General features: G+C 43.5%; 1 protein-coding gene across 5 annotated transcripts in view; it reads right to left on the bottom strand.

Moving 5' to 3' along the window:
* The window catches only part of LOC137522841 (phosphatidylinositol 4-kinase alpha), a 179153-nt gene that overhangs the window by 18122 nt on the left and 142480 nt on the right, over nucleotides 1–18551 (bottom strand). For all 5 annotated transcript variants that reach the window (XM_068242974.1, XM_068242980.1, XM_068242988.1 and 2 more), the window contains 10 exons: nucleotides 16368–16475; nucleotides 15355–15482; nucleotides 14481–14636; nucleotides 14239–14318; nucleotides 13153–13346; nucleotides 8823–8913; nucleotides 8549–8716; nucleotides 8038–8091; nucleotides 4361–4481; nucleotides 587–716 (listed from right to left, as the gene is read on the bottom strand). In XM_068242974.1, the coding sequence (XP_068099075.1) occupies nucleotides 587–716; nucleotides 4361–4481; nucleotides 8038–8091; nucleotides 8549–8716; nucleotides 8823–8913; nucleotides 13153–13346; nucleotides 14239–14318; nucleotides 14481–14636; nucleotides 15355–15482; nucleotides 16368–16475 (1230 nt within the window). The remainder of the gene's footprint in view (nucleotides 1–586; nucleotides 717–4360; nucleotides 4482–8037; nucleotides 8092–8548; nucleotides 8717–8822; nucleotides 8914–13152; nucleotides 13347–14238; nucleotides 14319–14480; nucleotides 14637–15354; nucleotides 15483–16367; nucleotides 16476–18551) is intronic.

Raw genomic sequence — 18551 nt, 5'->3', positions numbered from 1 at the left:
ATTCCCTGCCTCACTGATGCAGAGCTGTTAGCATAGTAGCTGTACCATAGCTACCTGAATTGGCTGAAGCTGCCTTCCCCCTCGAATCTCCAGCATCTGCTCTGCTCCCTCCCCGGGACCCTACAGGGAAGCACACTAGTGGGGAAGTAGTTTAGCAGGAGACACTAAAGGGAGACCACCACTAGCAAGGGAGCACAACAGGGATGAACATTATAAAGAAAGCACAGTAGCAGGCAGCACTACAGGAGAGCAAAGTAGCTGGGGGGAGCACGGAAGCATGGGACGCTATAAGGCAAGCACAGCAGTTAGGGAATCACTGTATTGGGGCACTATAAAGAGGAACACAGTGCTTTGGGGCATTATAGCAGAGCCCAGTAGTGGGGAACACTATAAGACGAGCACAGTAGTATATAGGGCACACAATTATGTTTGATACAGCACTTACATCATCTACAGCACTTTATAGAGCACAAAATCATTTCTGAAACTGCCCCTCATATTTTGTACTGGAGCCATGACTACCTTAGTCTGTCACTGAATACTGTACATGTATAGGCAAATGAATTATAGCTGTGTAACAACTTACTTTATGATAGCTGACACGTTGGTTATTTTATTGAAGAAATCAAATTCGCGCTGATAGAAGTCTTTGGCAGGTCCTGACAAGGATCCAGTGATCTCCTCCACAAGCTGTTCCAGAAGATCTCCTATGTCAGCTGCAAACAAGACATGGAGTAAACAGACATTTTTGAACATTGCAATAGTATTTTTCTTAGGGGTTCACAGATCATTAGAGAAATAAGAGCTACATTGAAGCTGGAGTCAACATGCAGGGAAACAAACCCTGTCCTTCCATGGCTTGCTTTTGTATTGGTCTGAGACTGGAGTTCATATTTTATTAATTGCACAGTGAGGCATATTGTGTTGCTGATTCATAGAGAATGATGATGATGAAAATTGTAACAATAATACAGAGCCCTCAAGCTCTTCTCAAATTATTGTAATGGACAGCCTGAATAACCAACAATGGCCCATATGCAATTCACTTGTTCTAAGTTTTCTCATAGGAGATAATGTTTCAGCTTCTGTTTAGAATAACTTTTCAACACTTTGTAATTGAAAAATTACTAAAAAGTAGGTGGAAAAGTACTATCAAAACTATTTTAAGAATTTTCTTGCTGGCTAGTGATTTAAAGGGAACCTTAACTGAGAGGTATATGGATGTTTCCTTTTAAACAATACCAGTTGCCTGGCTATCCTGATCTCTTTAGTTGCAGTGGTGTCTGCATCACACACTTGAAACAAGCATGCAGCTAATCCAGTCTGACTTCAGTCAGAGCACCTGATCTGCATGCTTGTTCAGGGGCTGTGGCTAAACGTATTAGAGACACAGGATCAGCAGGAGAGTCAGGCAACTGGCATTATTTTAAAATGAAAAATCTATATCCTTTTCAGTTTAGGTTCCCTTTAAAATGCATTTTATTGACATTTTTGAAAATATCACTTTGGAGAAAACTCAGGAGAGAGTCAATTGCATATGGGCCAATAAGTCATGGGAGGAGACAGGTCCAAGTCAGTTCCAACATCAAAGCTGGATTGAACATTTGAGTTTCTGAGCTTTGTGCAGACTTTTGGAGAAACCATGAATGACACAAAGATGGGAATTCTAACTCCCAGTTCCCTTTCTATAATCACAATTGCATGGATTCCACAAGCTCTCTGAAGGTGTCCTGCAGTACCTAGCACCAACAACATTGCACATCCTTGCAGCACCAGGTTCTTTGAGGCTAGTTTTACATGGACGTCTTAAAGGAGTCATCAAGCATATTCTGCTACCTTTAGATCTACTTACCTGGGGCTTTCTCCAGCCCCTTGCAGCCAAAATGTCCAACGCCGCATCTCCGCACGCAGCCGCTGGCCCGGGGTACAGAGGCTGACCTCCTCTACTGTGCCTGCACGAGCGCTGCTGTCAATCACTCAAACATGGGCTTGAGTGTTCTGCACAGGTCAAAGCCGTGTTCTATGACTCACTATCGCGCTTCCTCTTTCAAGCCGGAAGGAGGACGTGCGATAGTGAGTCATAGAACATGGCTTTCCTTACGCCTATGACACGTAATGGAGCGCAGACGTCCCCAAAGACTTCTGGGTAAGTTAACCCCCGTTGCCTGTGGTCACACCTGAAGTAATTATACTTCATGGACTCGAAAGCCCATCCCTGTAAGCATGTACCCCAGTCGGCAGTGAGACAGGTACCTGGTAAGCTGCGGGACGCTGCAGCGCTGTGAGATGCACTAGTCCTGAAGCCCATCTGGAGAGGAAACAACGCTACCAGATCGCTGTCTGATGACATAGTGGCTTAAGTGATGATATCACTGGATGATCGTACCGAATAGTTTATCCAAACAAATGGAGATTATGCTCCAGTAAGGAACCTGTACTGTTCTTAAAGTAATATGAACTGGCACATTCACTGCTTCTCTAACTGTTATCATACAAGTTGCTGCTTATTTCTTGGTGTCCTTTGAAACCATGATTTATGCTGCTATTCCATCGTTTCAAGTGCATTATACTGATGCTGTTACTTGATTGCTTGATTGCTTGTATCTGTATGGCATGAGTGAGTGCAGATTGATCAGGAGCGCTCCTATGGTTATTGCCTAGCGTTTTTAAGGGGGGGGGGGGGGGGGGTTGGAAGGATGCCTGCTGCTTATGGGAGAACCGTATTTAAAGGGAACCTAAAATGAGAGGGATATGGATGTTTCCTTTTAAACAATACCAGTTGTCTGGCAGTCCTGCTGATCTTTGGCTGCAGTAGTGGCTGAATCACACACTTGAAACAAGCATGCAGCGAATCCAGTCTGACTTCAGAGCACCTGATCTGCATGCTTGTTGAAGGGCTGTTGCTGAAAGTATTAGGGAGACAGGATCAGCAGGAGAGTCAGGTAACTGGTATTTTAAAAGGAAAAATCCATATCCTTCTCAGTTTAGGTTCCCTTTCATTGATTCCTAGTAGTTTGGGTCACCCTGAGCTTCTTGGTTACTCTATTGATCAATAAAGTTTTGTATTTTGTAAGTTTTCGTTTTTGAGTGGTGGTCAGCTTTGTTTTTTTAAAGTTTTGGTAAGTACTGAGCATTTCATAACTGGGAATACCACACAAGATTTTGGACATGCTCTGACCCAGTAATCCAGTCATCACAATTTGACTCTTGGCAAAGTAATCCTTCCACTTGCCCATTTTTTTTTGCTGCCAATACATCACCCCCAAGAACAAACGTTTTACTTGCTGCATTGTCCACTTCATTCAACTAACCAGTATGAGACTTTGGATGAATTTTCATGGATGAAGTTCAAACTCCTAACCCTAATCTACAAAACTCTCCACAATCTCTCTCCCCGGTACATATCCTCACTAATTTCCAGATACAAACCCAATCGCAATCTCAGATCTGCACACAATCTTCTGTTGTCCTCCTCTAGAATCACCACCTCAAATTCACGCTTACAAGATTTTGCACGCGCTTTACCCCTTCTCTGGAAGCCCCTCCCACAACACATCCGTCACTCGCCAACCTTTGTTACTTTTAAACGCTCTCTAAAAACTCATTTGTTCCGACAAGCATATGCGCTACCTTAGGCCACTTCCCTTTGTACTAAGACCAAATTGCACTCCTAGTAGGTATCCTAAAACACTCTGCCTTTATATATTTTATCGTATACTAGCCCTCCTCTTGTTTTCCCCCATTCCCTTTAGATTGTAAGCTCGCAAGGGCAGGGCTCTCTCCCCCTTTTGTGTCTTGGAAATCATTATACATTTTATTATTACTTTTATCACTGTCATTACCACTTCTGTATTTTGTATTCTGTATGTTGTATCGTTTTTTTGTATTTTGTCACTAATTCTGTATCTTGTATATTGGTGTACACTATTGTCTATATTATTATGTACCTCATGTTTGTTTCTTACTTTGTACAGCGCCACAGAATATGTTGGCGCTTTATAAATCAATAATAATAATGAATATTGTGCCCTGACAAGGGTATTTTTTCTTTGCTACTCATTTTGCAGTCTGAAAATATTTGATACATTATTACAAACCTAATTATACATTAGCACACCAGTGTCTATATTTGTGTACCAGTGTCCAGATTTGTGTACTAGTGTCCATATTTGATTTACTGGAATATCATTGTCTGTATCATTATGTACTCCTTGTTTGTTTTCCTACTTTGTACAGCGCCACATAATATGGTGGCGCTTTATAAATAAATAATAATAGTAACAATGAGCACACAATACAGAAGACAACATATCAGACAGTAATATATTAGAGTGAAAAATAATGACACGCATTTACTCACGGTCCTTCTGGTGAGCCTCTTCATCTAAATAAATGTTGGTCTTCATGTTCCAGATAAACTGATGAGCCAGAAGCTGGGACTTTGCAGCTGCCCACAGAATGTATTCCCGGACGTAACCCATCTGACACAACACAAACATTTCCTTCATCAATGCAACAAGACTGGGCTTACAAAAACAATCTTGGCACAATGTTATCACCGTGTGCCCCTAACAGAAATTAGCTACCTTCCTATGCCTAAAAATAGTTATTCAATCAGCACTGGATTACCAGGGAGTCAATAAGGGAAGACTTAAGATATTTCTGAGAGATTATTAATATTTAATGAAGCCTGCATTTTGTGAAATGAATACTCCTGAGCTAGTTGAGCTGACTGAACAACTGAACTGAATGTGGTAACTGGTTATGACTGTAGATAAACTGTGCTCAGACTGTTGGTGTGGTTAACACATGATAATGGTCATCTGACCAAAATGTTGTGTAAACTGATACTATAATTTGTAAACAAAAGACTTAAAGGTGCCCATAAATCAGGCGACTTGGCGGCCGATCGACCATCCAAATCGATTATTATAATTGAAATGGATAAAAATCAGTGCCACCAAGTGCATGCCCGACTGACAAAACGACCAATTTTGTGACGGAAATTGGTTGCATGGTCGATCCCGCATGCTGCAAGATGTCAGGCCAAAGTTGGTTAGTCGGGTGCGCAACGGTACAGCGGCCGATTTTGGAACAAACAACAAAACTACCAAACCCCCGCCGCTGCAACCGCAATGTATAAATGTCATTTCATCAATAAAAGACAATCCGTGGGCACCAGTTCAAGAAGCTTCAATTTATTACAGGAGCAATAACAAACTGATGGTACAGATGTAAGATGGTTAATACATCACCCGTCCCGGGCTGCTGGCAGTCACAGAGATGTTGGTACCATTGGTCGACAATTGTTTCGCACTAACGGCGCTTTTTCATAGACTTTTACTTCATGGTGGGAGAAGCTTACCGCCATTAACTCAGCTCGGCATTAAAAAGACGCCAAGCCGTCTTCCATAGGTCCGGACCGCCTCCTCCTCCCACACTTACAAGGCGGAAGTGCGTAAGCGCTCCAAACTGGAACGCATATTGCCGCCTCCGTCCAAGCTCAAGGTCGCATGGAGCAGAAATAGCGTAATCATACGCGCTAGTGCGTTACCTTAGCAAGCTGCCGCGTTAGCTTAGTAACCTGCTGTGTTTACGGAAAATCCTGCAGCCGGCTGACAGAGAGAAAACCCGCAACGCTGGGACTTGAATTGAGTATTGGACAGATTGGTGCGGTTGGTATGCTGCAAGATGTCAGACCAAAGTTGGTTAGTCGGGTGCGCAGTGTTACAGCGTCCGATTTTGGAACAAGCAATAAAACTACCAAACCCCCGCCACTGCCACCGCAATGTATAAATGTGCCCCCCGTGTGTGCATTTATAGATTACTTGTCTGGTGTCAGCCTCCACAAGGATTCTGTCCATCTCGCCAGATTCCGCATACACGCTAGCGGTGCATAGCATCTGACGTCAGATGCTATGCGGCACTAGCGTGTACGCATATATGTGGCTGTTACCCAGCATGGACGGTTACTGGACCGAGGCTGCTACAGGACAGGTAATGTATAAATGCACACATTGAGGGAGCACATTTATACATTGAGGGAGCGGAGTGAACGTGGCGGGCTCAGCCGATTCCCTGAAGATTTCATGCTGAAATTGGATGGGAATCGGCCTGTAGTATATGGGCAGCTTCGACAACAGACAAATTTATCTCTAATCAGATAAGAGAGAAATGTGTCTCTTTGTCGAATCTGCCCATAATCGTCAGGTCTATGGGCACCTTTAGTGGAGTCCTGGATCTTGCTATCTTTACCATGGGAAATGTAGTGTAGTCATTTGACTTACAAACAGATGGTGCTGAAGGCAACATCAACCCATCTCAGTAGCCTTACTGCAAGGATGGTGAAGTAGGGTTATAATTTTAGTGTTATTGACATATGACCTATTCAAAAAAAGGATCAGTTACGTGTATTGGGGTTTTCTAGTAGGCAAGAGTTCCTCTCTAATGCCTGTGCAGGATTATGACCCCAAGAACACCTTTCCAAAAGCGGTTTTTAATATCAGAAACCTTTTAAAGTCTGCCAGACATACAGTTTACATCCCTTTTAGGCAAAGGGATGAAAACTGTATGCCCTGTAGTTATCCAGAATGCACATATCTACTGCACAGATCAAATGTATACACAACACATATTTAAAGAGACACTGAAGCGAAAAAAAATATATGATATAATGAATTGGTTGTGTACTATGAATAATTACTAGAAGATTAGCAGCAAAGAAAATTTTCTCATACTTTTATTTTCAGGTATAGTGTTTTTTCTAACATTGCATTATTCTATAATATGTGCAGATTACACAACACAGCATTCAAAATGAGTCTTTCAGAGCAGTCTATGAAGTAATGACATCTCCTCTGGCAGAGGAAAAGTAAATAGTCCAGGAACAGTTGAGATAATAAAAGTCAGATAACAGCCCTCTCCACGACTAACTAATGCTGGGAATACACGTTAAGTTTTTACTTTAGATAGATGGGTTCGATAGATAAATTCCAACCCGTCGGATCTGGTCGATTCTACTTTCGTTTCGATTCTCCTCATTCAAGTGAATGTAAATTGATAAGAAAAGATAAGGAACTGAGAGGAGAATCGAGCAGTGAATCGAGAGTAGAATCTATCGAAAGCGAAAACGACGGCAAAAACGAACGCAAAAACGCATCGTGTATTCCCGGCATTAGTGGGAGAGCTTAATGGCTTGTTTGCATAGAGATAACAACTGGAGTTTCTCAACTCTTCCTGTACTAGAAACAATTAGACTGATGTATCTGATCTTAATGTTTTATTTCTTAGCTGTACTACACATACAAATTATAATATCATAATTTTTTTTCGCTTCAGTGTCTCTTTAACCACAGTTGTGATGAACACACTATTATACAACAGCTCACAAAAGTGAGTCAACCTGTCAAATGTTTAGAAATATTTTACAATATCTTTTCATGGGACAGCACTGAAGATACTGTATACTTTGGTACAATGTAAAGTAGTCAGTGTACAGCTAGTATAACAATGTTAATTTGTTGTCCCATCCAAATGACTCAATACACAGCCATTAATGTCTAAAATATATAATAAAATACTTCCAGAAATGTGAGAGATGTATCTATTGAATGATAGCTGGACAATAAATCTGATTGCAGACAACATTTTGTAGGGGAGTTTGAGCACGCAGATCAGATTTTTCTAACTGAAAAGTCTGACTGGAGTAGCTGCATGCTTGTATCAGCTGTGACTGTGTGTCCAGACACTACTGCAATCAGAGAGATCAGCAGGACTGCCAGGGAACTGGTGTGTATTAAAAGGACATAAATATGGCAGTCACCATATCCCTATCAGTTCAAGTTTGCTTTAAACCTTCTTTCAGGTGCTTAATACAAATGCTACATTGCATAGCCACAGAATACAATAGGAGTCATGCCAATGTCCCAGGGTGGCACAATCCCCTTGCTTTCTATGAACAACATTTCAAGCACAATTCTGTATACGGTGGTTGCCTTCTAGGTGACGCTGGCACATATTTCTGGAAATAAGACCTACCTTGTCATAACGTAATGCCTGAACAATTTGTGGAATGTAAAACAAGATGGCATCCTATAAAAGAAGACATAAATATTATGGACTTACACAAATAATAAAGCCCAATTACAGACATATATGTTATTTCAAGTTTATCCATGTATAAACTTTTTGATTTACTAATTTCAAATAGAACACTTTTCAAATCCTTAATGAGGAGGTTAACATCAGCACCTCCCTCCAGCACAGACCTCCACTGCTGCTGACTGTGCTCCACCCCCCCTGTAGTGTGAACAGCATGATTATGCTGATGGAAGCCCCCAAATAATGCCTTAAACTTAGCTGCTCCAGGTTATATGACCACATTTTTCAAACTGGCTAGCAGCTGAACCCTCATTTTATACTAAAAGGGAATAATTAAACAGTATGATTACAACCATATGATAGCATTTAGATCTGTGCCTGCAGATTAACTTTCAGTTACCAAGTACTGAGGCATACATAAAATATAGAACATACAAAAGGCCATTACCGGAGGGAATGATCGCAGAACTTTGACTCCATACTGTGCAGTTAATGGATGTGGAGGGTACATGCTGGAGAAATAGGAAAGCCCAGTGGGTGGGTCCGTCGGTGCCCAGCAAAGGATATGGCTGAGCTCTGGGGCATCAGCATCAATCGTATGCCATGTTACCAGATACTAAAAGACAATGAGATTTTGTCATGCATGAAGGGATCCACCACTCGCACTTGCAGGAAATTATTATAATATCATTATCATAATAAATGAACGCCACAGTATTTACTTTTATAGCCTCTGGGATGTCACTGACAGCACCTGGATCAAGTCTCACTAGACGAGTTACTTCTCCTCCAATTGCTTCTGTATTTTTAAATCTACAAGTAACAATTCAAAACGGTAAACTTCAAGGAAGAAACTGTATTAAAAAATACAACTTTGTTATGCAGGTTATTCTCAGCAGTAAATGAATGAACAGTGATAATATGGGCAAGAGCTTAGGCCAAAGTTTCATGGCGGTACAAACTTCTAGATTTTCACTATATGATTACAGCAGTGAGAAAGGAAAATATTTTTCAGTGAATTTGGACTTTATTCCAGTAATGCTACCATTACCTAGCATCGCTTCCAGCTGCCAATATCTGCCAGGGCAGAGGGCCACACAACACACTCTTCAAAGAACTGCACTTAGCGTTCCATCACCAATATGTAACTGACTGTATCCCCATTGATCGTTTTGGGGCCACACTCTGCATTGACAAAGGGGACCCTGCGTGGCCCTGAAACGATCATTGGAGATACGTCGGTTGTGTATTGGTGATGGAACAATAAATGCAGTTCCTTGAAGAGTGTATTTGTACTTTGATCTTTGGATTTTCCACGTGGTCCAGCACCCAGCGACTTTGTGAATGTTGGTGTGTGCTCTTGTGGGGAAGCGAAGTACACGCCGTGGCAAAAGGCTGTCCAAGAACACTGTTTTGCTTTGGATGCACTTGTGCCATGAGGAAGTGCGAGCAGCGTGAAAGGGCCATCTTCACATGAGCTTGTTTTCCCCCCGAAGTGTAGATAGACTACACTGGGCTGGTCTATTTGTTGAATGCCACTAAGTGTTTAACCGCCTGTGTAGAGCCTTTTGAAATTAATAGTCTAGTGCAGGGGTCCCCAACCTTTTTAAGCCCGGGTCCCACTATCCCGACCAAACTTTTCTCTGGGGCCCCCCGGGGGGAGGGGGGCGTGGTTAGTGGCGGCGGCAGCCCCCCCTCTTTTCCCTGATTTTGAGTGTAGTATATAGGTAAGTAGGTATCTAGGTAATAGTTGCCCCCAGTATAGGTAGCTAACACAGTTGCCCTTGTATAAGGACTATAGTTGCCTCAGTATAGTTAGTTAGGTAGTATAGTTACCCCAGTATAGTTAGTACAGTTACCACACTATAGCTAGTACAATTACCACAGTATAGCAAGTACAGTTACCACAGTATAGCAAGTACAGTTACCACAGTATAGCTAGTACAGTTAGCCCAGTATAGCTAGTACAGTTAGCCCAGTATAGCAAGTACAGTTAGCCAAGTATAGCAAGTACAGTTAGCCCAGTATAGCTAGTACAGTTACCACAGTATAGCAAGTACAGTTAGCCCAGTATAGCAAGTACAGTTAGCCAAGTATAGCAAGTACAGTTAGCCAAGTATAGCAAGTACAGTTAGCCCAGTATAGCAAGTACAGTTAGCCCAGTATAGCAAGTATAGTTAGCCCTGTATAGCAAGTACAGTTAGCCCAGTATACCTAGTACAGTTAGCCCAGTGTAGCCAGTACAGGTAGCCCAGTAGTTACCCCAGTATAGCTGCCCCAGTGTAGCTAGCAGAGGTGCCCTCTCCCCCCCACGGGCCGCCGCTCCTGTTACCTTCTGAGCGGGCGTCCGCTTCCTTCCTTATATTCCTCCAGCCTCGGCTCTCCTCTTCGCAGCATGTCGTATTACAGCAGCGCTTCCTGCGCGGCTGCTGTAAGGTGGGAAGGAGGTGGAGCAGCCGCTTCCTGTAGCGGCGATACGCATCACCGTTACTATGGGAATTGCTGTCCCGGCTCCCTTGGCTCCTTACAGCAGCCGTGCAGGAAGCGCTGCTGTAATACGACATGCTGCGAAGAGGAGAGCCGCGGCTGAAGGAATATAAGGAAGGAAGCGGCCGCCCGCTCATAAGGTAACAGGAGTGGCGGCCGCGGGGGGAGAGGGAGAAGCCGCGGCCCCCCAGAAATCTGCCCAAGGACCCCCAGGGGGCCACGGCCCCCAGGTTGGGGACCCATGGTCTAGTGGTAGTGCAGTCCACTGCATCTTTCTAAGACTGTGTACATAAAATTAATTTTATATAACCTGACAAAATCATCTTTCTTGCCCTGCTGCAATACTGTTGCTGCTAATGCACAGCTAACAATGCAGAATCCTGATAACTGATGTCATTTGGAGCTCTGTGAGCCATCAGGTGGCAGCAGAATAAACAGCACAACAGTGACTGCTTCCAGGTGTCACTCCAAAACCCGAAGTGTGCACATATTGGGCTTGATTCACAAAGCGGTGCTAAATGTTAGCACGCCTGTGAAAACCCCCTTAGCACATCTAAACGAGCTTTTTGCGAGCAAAACTTTAAGCGCGCACTGCACAGAGCGCAGGGCGCTCCGCGCGAAGTGCCCATTAACGCCTATGGGACTTAGCGCGCGCATAGGACTTTGCATGTGCAAAACTTTGCGCGCGGTACTTAGCGCGTGATCTGATTGAGAAAACCGGTGCTAACCTACTTAGCACCCTGGTTAGCGCGCCTAAAGACTTTAGACATGCTAAGTAGGTTAGCACCGCTTTGTGAATCAAGCCCATTGAATTTTTTCAGCAGGTTGTATGAGAAAACAAAAACAAAATTACAAAGGTACAATAATTTCTTCATCTAACACCACACATTCATGGTTACAGAATGTCTCTTAATAAATTGTCTTTAGCCCCCTTGGCGGTATGAAACATTCCGCCAGGGGGCAGCGCAGCAGTTTTTTTTTATTTTTTATTTTTAAATCATGTAGCGAGCCCAGGGCTCGCTACATGATAGCCGCTGCTCAGCGGCATCCCCCCGCCCGCTTTGACCGCCTTCGGCGATCTCCGATCAGGAAATCCCTATCAAAGAACGGGATTTCCTGGAGGGCTTCCCCCGTCGCCATGGCGACGGGGCAGGATGACGTCACCGGCGTCGGGACGTCATTGGGACTCCAGATCCACCCCTCGGCGCTGCCTGGCACTGACTGGCCAGGCAGCGCACGGGGTCTGGGGGGGGGGGGGGCGCGCCGCAACGAATAGCGGCGATCGGGCGCGCGGTGGCGGCGATCGGGGTGCTGGCGCAGCTAGCAAAGTGCTAGCTGCGTCCAGCAAAAAAAAAAAAAAATATTTAAATCGGCCCAGCAGGGCCTGAGCGGCACCCTCCGGCGGCTTACCCCGTGTCACACACAGGGTTACCGCTAAGGAGGTTAAAGGACAACCGAGGTCACGTGACATGATGAGATAGACATGTGTATCTACAGTGCCTAGCACACAAATAACTAGGCTGTGTTCCTTTTTTTCTCTCTCTGCCTGAAAAAAGTTAAAGGGCAACTGAAGCAAGAGGTATATGGTGGCTGCCATATTTATTTCCTTTAAAGCAATACCAGTTGCCTGGCTATCCTGCTATTCACCTACCGCTAATAGTTTTAGCCATAAACCCTGAACAAGCATGCAGCTGATCAGGTGTGATCAGGTACCAGGCAACTGGTATTGTATAATTGTATAAAAGGAAATAAATATGGCAGCCTCCATATATTTATCACTTCAGTTGTCCTTTAAACATCAGGTATGCAAGTGACAGTTTCAGCCCAGGTCGGATTGGGTCAGACTATAGCATAACCCTCTCTGATATGTAATTACAGCCATTAAACACTTTCCGGTCAGTAAATGGCTTTTGAGAGCAGGAAAGAGCTAAAAAGAGTAAATAATTCATAGATTTGAGCTCTAGCACACTTCAATGAAGGCGTCATTGAGCAGAAACAATGAAACAGTAAAAACTTAAAAACTAGATTTAAATATAAAACAAAACTGTAGGATATCCAAAAAGGATATTTTAGGAGACCGAGGATAGATACAATTGTTTTTCTCATCAGTTTATTTTCACCTTGGCTGTCCTTCAATGTCAACACGGGAAAAAAACAGCTGAGTTCAGTATGTGATTATTATAAAACAGGCGTAAAAGATTCAGTCTCCATTCTTCAGATCCAGATCAGTATTGAATAATGGATTTAGAGTGAGACGTTACACTAATTAGGTAACTGCAGAGAAAACAGAGATGGGTGAAAGACATGTGGAGCCAAAATAAACAGTAAAATAATGAGCATAGTGAGTTAGCTTAGAAGTCCATATTCTTCTATGCGAAATAAGACTTTTATCCTGCACTTTAAAGATTTTCACTCTTAATGGCTTTAAAGTTTCTCTTCAGAACCATAACATTGAGGTCTGTTAATCCATACAAGATGAACATCTACGCCACTCAACGTTTTTGTTACTGCAAGTTCTCCAGCACTGGTACAACCATAGTATTCCGATACAGGCGCAATACATACCGCAAAGGTAACTGGACTGCCAAGTGAGGGGAAATGCTCCAGGCCAAGTTCACATTGTCCTTCCACTGCTTCTCACTCAGGCTGATGTACTTTGATCTCCAGTTCGCCACACTAACCTCTCCTGTCTGATCCAGCTCTAACTCAGGAGAAGAAAGGGGATTGTACCACGTGGTTAAGCGGTCAATCTCTGTAGCCTGCGTAAAACAATGGATTGATAGGGTTTTCAGCAATTTAATCGAACAATACAAATGTATCAGATTGCTTAATGCAAAGTGTCAATCATGGGCACTGAGCTTCACTTATGTACTGACCTACATGCTAGTGACATGTTCTGTTGCTAAGGAGCAGGAAGGATGGGTGATGCACAACAGAGTGGGAGGAATAACATAGCTCCCAACTGTCCCTCTTTTGGAGGGAAAGTCCCTCTTTGACAGATCTGTCCCTCTTTCCTCCTCATCTGTCCCTCTGTCAGAACTTTGTCCATCTTTCTATGTAAATATATATATATATTTATCAACTAATAAATGTGTTTGATTGACTCTATTGACTTTATTCCCATCCTTTAAATTGATATATTACTAATTTTAAAATGTTAATATGAAGGAGAATGAACCAGGATAGAAAGGATCAGTGTGGTTTGAATTATAAAACAACATATTTTTCTTATGAAATCTTTATGGTATGCGTGACTAGGGGTGTGATGGGGCCGTGATCAGGGAGTGGCTTAACTGTCCCTCTTTCTCATCTCAAAAAGTTGGGAGGTATGGAATAAGGAGAACAATGCTCTCAGCTTGTGCTTGGACAAGATGGTCCGGCAGTTTGGACCTCTCAGCAAGGAGTGGGAAGGATCAGGGGCCACTGTACACATGCTAGATTTATGGCAGAGGCAGCCAGGCCAGCCACCTTCCGACGAGAACGATCTAGCACGTGTATGAGAATTTGAATCTGTAAACCAGAAGAGAACCAACATAGAAGCAATGTACTCTGTGCTCATTTTCTAGCCCTTGCAGATATTAGCTATATAGACACAGGAGGGGGCATACCTAAAAATATAAATAATCAATATTTTGCAAAAAGATTTGTTACCAAGAGAGACAGAAGTAAGGTTCTCCTTTTCATGTAGTATTTGTGGAGTTGTGTTCCTCGGTTTGTTTTCTTTGCCAGCCCTGTAAAGAGCAGAAGCTTTCTTTACCTTTTTGAAAAGCATACATTCTGACCACAGAATAGGTTACAGTGCCCAGAAAGTAATACATTTTAGCTGGCCAACCATGCATTGATTTTTCTGATCGCTTTCTGGCCGATCTAAATGAATAGAACGATTCCCACACCTGACTTTTTAGAGATGGTAGACATGCCACTTGATAGGGGGTATGTATTGATCCACCCTTGATTGGTCTGTTGTCGAGATCCCACGGTCACATCCAAATTGCTACGAGCGACGTCCACCATTACAGACAAGCTGTTCACAGAAGGATCCTGATTATCTATAGAAGGGGGAACATATTGTACAGTAAAAACCATCAGTACATTTGTTTCCTCGCTTGTACTAAATGAATGATCTATCTATCCATCTGCCCTGATGTCCTCATTCTGGTAGCTTCATGCATTTTTTTTTCAGAATCCACTGGTTGTCATTGCATATAAGTGCTCTTTGATAAAAAGATATTTTTACTTACCCGAGCCTCCTTCCAGCCCCCCGTAGTCCATAGGTTCTCCCTTGATGTCCTCCCAGTCCACTCTGTTGTTCCGCTGTCGGCCCCACTGCAGGGAGCATTCTGCGCTTGTGCAAAATGTTTCTGGCTACGGATGCAGATTTGGGTGGTGCGCACGGTAGAGATCACGCATAAGCAGTGGCCTGCAACCGAGCTGGATCATGGACTTCACAGCAGCAAGAGGGAACTGGAAGGACATTAAGGGAGCAGACGGACTTCAGGAGGCTGGAGGAAGCACCAGGTAAATAAAAATCCTTTACTCCAATTGGTCTCAGGTTTACTTTAAGCAATTCAGTTGGGTTTCTCAAAGATAATGAGTAGGGATGGCTAATAATTCCATGTCAATGCAAATTTGTGCTGATTTATGTAGCTTGGAAAGGGATGAAACAAATAAAGCAGCTGCAGCAATTTTAGGGCTCTTCAATCAGTTTGAAATGAATGCTAAATAAAGAGCACTGTGCATGATCAGTGTGCACTACAGCAGGCTTACCTGGAGGAACCAGCTGATTAGCTGTAAGGTACTTCTTGTCAGAAAACATTGCAGTCCAAAATTTGATCAAGATGCTAATATCTTCCCGCAGCTGCTTCTCGGTTTGCGTGGGAAATTTCGGCGGAGAGCTGTCCAAGAATAGATACACAATTTTATATGATTTCATGATATCATATGGGCATCATGGTGGCCAGATAGCTTGCACTCTTATCTTGCAGCACTAATATTTCAGGCGTGAATCACAGCCAAGACATTAAGGGCTGGTTTCCACAGAGCTTGCGTGTCTAGCAGGATGTGCAGTGATGAGAGTACATATCCGAATCACTTAGCCATATGTGCAAGAAATTGCAGCATGCAGCCCACAATTGCACCACAATGCAATTTGGATAGCAAGCCATTGACGAATATATGCAGTGCTTCCCCATCTAATTCACCTGCCGAAAAACCGCTGCAGATTGGGAACAGATTTGGTCCTAGTGGAAACAGGATCTAACTGCATGTACAGTATGTTACATAGTTAGTTGGGTTGTTCATCGAACCCAACCAGAAAATATAAACAATTGCCTGCACCTTACATAACCCATTTTCCTCCCACATACCAAACACATTCTAATATGTGACTTAATTTCCATCAAAACAGGCCTTTACGATCATCTGCAGGGATCGGTAATTAATCCCCACTCGTGACATTTTAGGGTTAAGTGATGCAAATATTTTTGTTGCTATGGGGGTGCAGGGGATGGGCTGATGGTGCAAGGCACAACAAACTAGAAGGGGTAAGCAGTAGAATAACAACCTTGGCCTGCGCTTGGATGAGATGATCCTGCAAGCCAAAACATTAGGGCCACCATACACACGCTAGCTTCTTGGTAGAGACAGCCCTGACTGATCGCCTCCCCCAAGAACCCTCTAGCATGTATACCATAGTAGGGATTAGATTATGAGATCCTGCAGAAGATGTTAGTGCTTCGTACTGTACATACACAATAATAATATATACTACAGGAATGTACCTGAAATAATCAAATGATGTGGAATATATTTTTTCTCGAAGAACGTTACGAATGGTGGGATTTGGGACCACATCTGCATGTAGTAATGATAACCCAAGAGTCAGCAACCTAAATAAATACAAAACAATGACAAGAAAATTTGCCACATCATTAATGAAGACATATCCACAGAAACCCCACATCAGGATTAACTGAATTATATTGATTCATATATGCCTAATTCTTGCTTTGAAAGAAAACAACATTGATTCTGTAGAGATGATAGGTTCACCATACCTACAGAAAATCTGTTTGAGGATAATAGGTAGATAAAGAATCTTGTAACTGATAAGCAAGTCTCTGATTGGATGGTTGTACTCATGGATGGTTGTACTCATGTTTCTGTCTCATTTGCTTTCTGTTTTAGCCTACTCAGGAAGCAGAAATGAGACATGATCACCTGTCTGCAACCAGAAGTGGACAAAAAAGTTCGCTGGACAGATGAGTCAAAGTCTGAAACCTTAGGTTCAAACCTTATGAGTAAGGGTTGTTTTACAGGAAAGAAAAATGTGACTTACATCAAGTGAAAAGCAGATTTGCAATCTATCTGGACTATTTGTAACTGGTGTCATCTTGATCCTTCAACAAGACCATGATCCCCAACATATATCCAAGCGTATAAAGATTATCTATGGAATCCCATGCTACCAGAGTCCCCCCATCAGTGGCGTACGGAAGGGGGTGTTCAGGGTGTCTGGAACACCCCCCCCCCCCTGCACCGAGACCGGAAGTGGGGCTGCCGCATGGCCCGGCCGGCTGGGGAGAGAAGAGAGAAAAAAAATGATGGAGGCGCCAATAAGGGATGCGGGAGCCGGTGGCTTTATTCCTCGCTCCCTCCCTCCCTCTGAATGCCCCCACCTGCTGTGAATGTGTGCCCGGCTCCCCCATGAGTGTGTGCACAGCGGAGTGGTAGGTCCTCTTACCGCAGATCAGGTGCACCGGCAACTAGTCTCTCTGCTTCCTGTGACGTCATGGTAAACAGGAAGCAGGAGACTCCAGTTGCCGATGCGCCTGATCTGCGGTAAGAGGACCTACCGCTCCGCTGCGCACACACTCATGGGGGAGCCGGGCACACATTCACAGCAGGTGGGGGCATTCAGAGGGAGGGAGGGAGCGAGGAATAAAGCCACCGGCTCCTGCATCCCTTATTGGCGCGGCTGGCGCCTCCATCATTTTATTGTCTTTTCTCCCCAGGGCAACCTTCTCCCCACACAGGGGCTCCTTCCTCCACCTAATCTATACTGGGGGACATTTACCTATCTAACTTATACTGGGGGACATATACCTATCTAATCTATACTGGGGGGCATATACCCATCTAACCTATACTGGGGGGCATATACCCATCTAACCTATACTGGGGGGCATATACCTATCTAACCTATACTGGGGGGGCATATACCTATCTAACCTATACTTGGGAACATATACCTATCTAATCTATACTGGGGGACATATACCTATCTAACCTATACTGGGGGACATATACCTATCTAACCTATACTGGGGGGCATATACCTATCTAACCTATACTGGGCATATACCTATCTAATCTAGATAGGTATATGTCCCCCAGTATAGATTAGATAGGTATATGCCCCCCAGTATAGATTAGATAGGTATATGCCCAGTATAGATTAGATAGGTATTTGCCCCCCAGTATAATCTATATTGGGCATATAACCATCTAATCTATACTGGGGGGCATATACCTATCTAATCTATACTGGGGGGGGGGGCATATACCTATCTAATCTATACTGGGCATCTACTTATCTAATGTATACTGGGGGCATATACCTATCTAACCTATACTGGGGGCAACTATATGGGCTACCTGCGCAGAAAAAGTGGGATCAGCGCATCACCAGGCCGCCTCCGAATGGCCTCAGCTCAGAGATGCGCTGAGCCCCCCCCCAGAGACTACAAACGCACCTTGAACCCAAACAGAGGCTCTGCATATACACCAAAGAAAAACTAACAAGTGGGAGCAGCTGACCAGAATTAAATCAAACATAGCAAAGAAATGAACAGCGCTACTTAAAACCAGATGAATGCTTACCTGCAAAAAAGTGCAGACCCCACTCATGGGATACAAATACACAATGAGCACACATACAACCTGTCTACCACTTGGAGGATGTT

Source organism: Hyperolius riggenbachi, chromosome 1 (genome assembly GCF_040937935.1).
Source record: "Hyperolius riggenbachi isolate aHypRig1 chromosome 1, aHypRig1.pri, whole genome shotgun sequence".
Classification (NCBI taxonomy): domain Eukaryota; kingdom Metazoa; phylum Chordata; class Amphibia; order Anura; family Hyperoliidae; genus Hyperolius; species Hyperolius riggenbachi.
The sequence above is the reverse complement of the archived record's forward strand: the minus strand, read 5'-3'. Positions and strand labels throughout refer to the sequence as shown.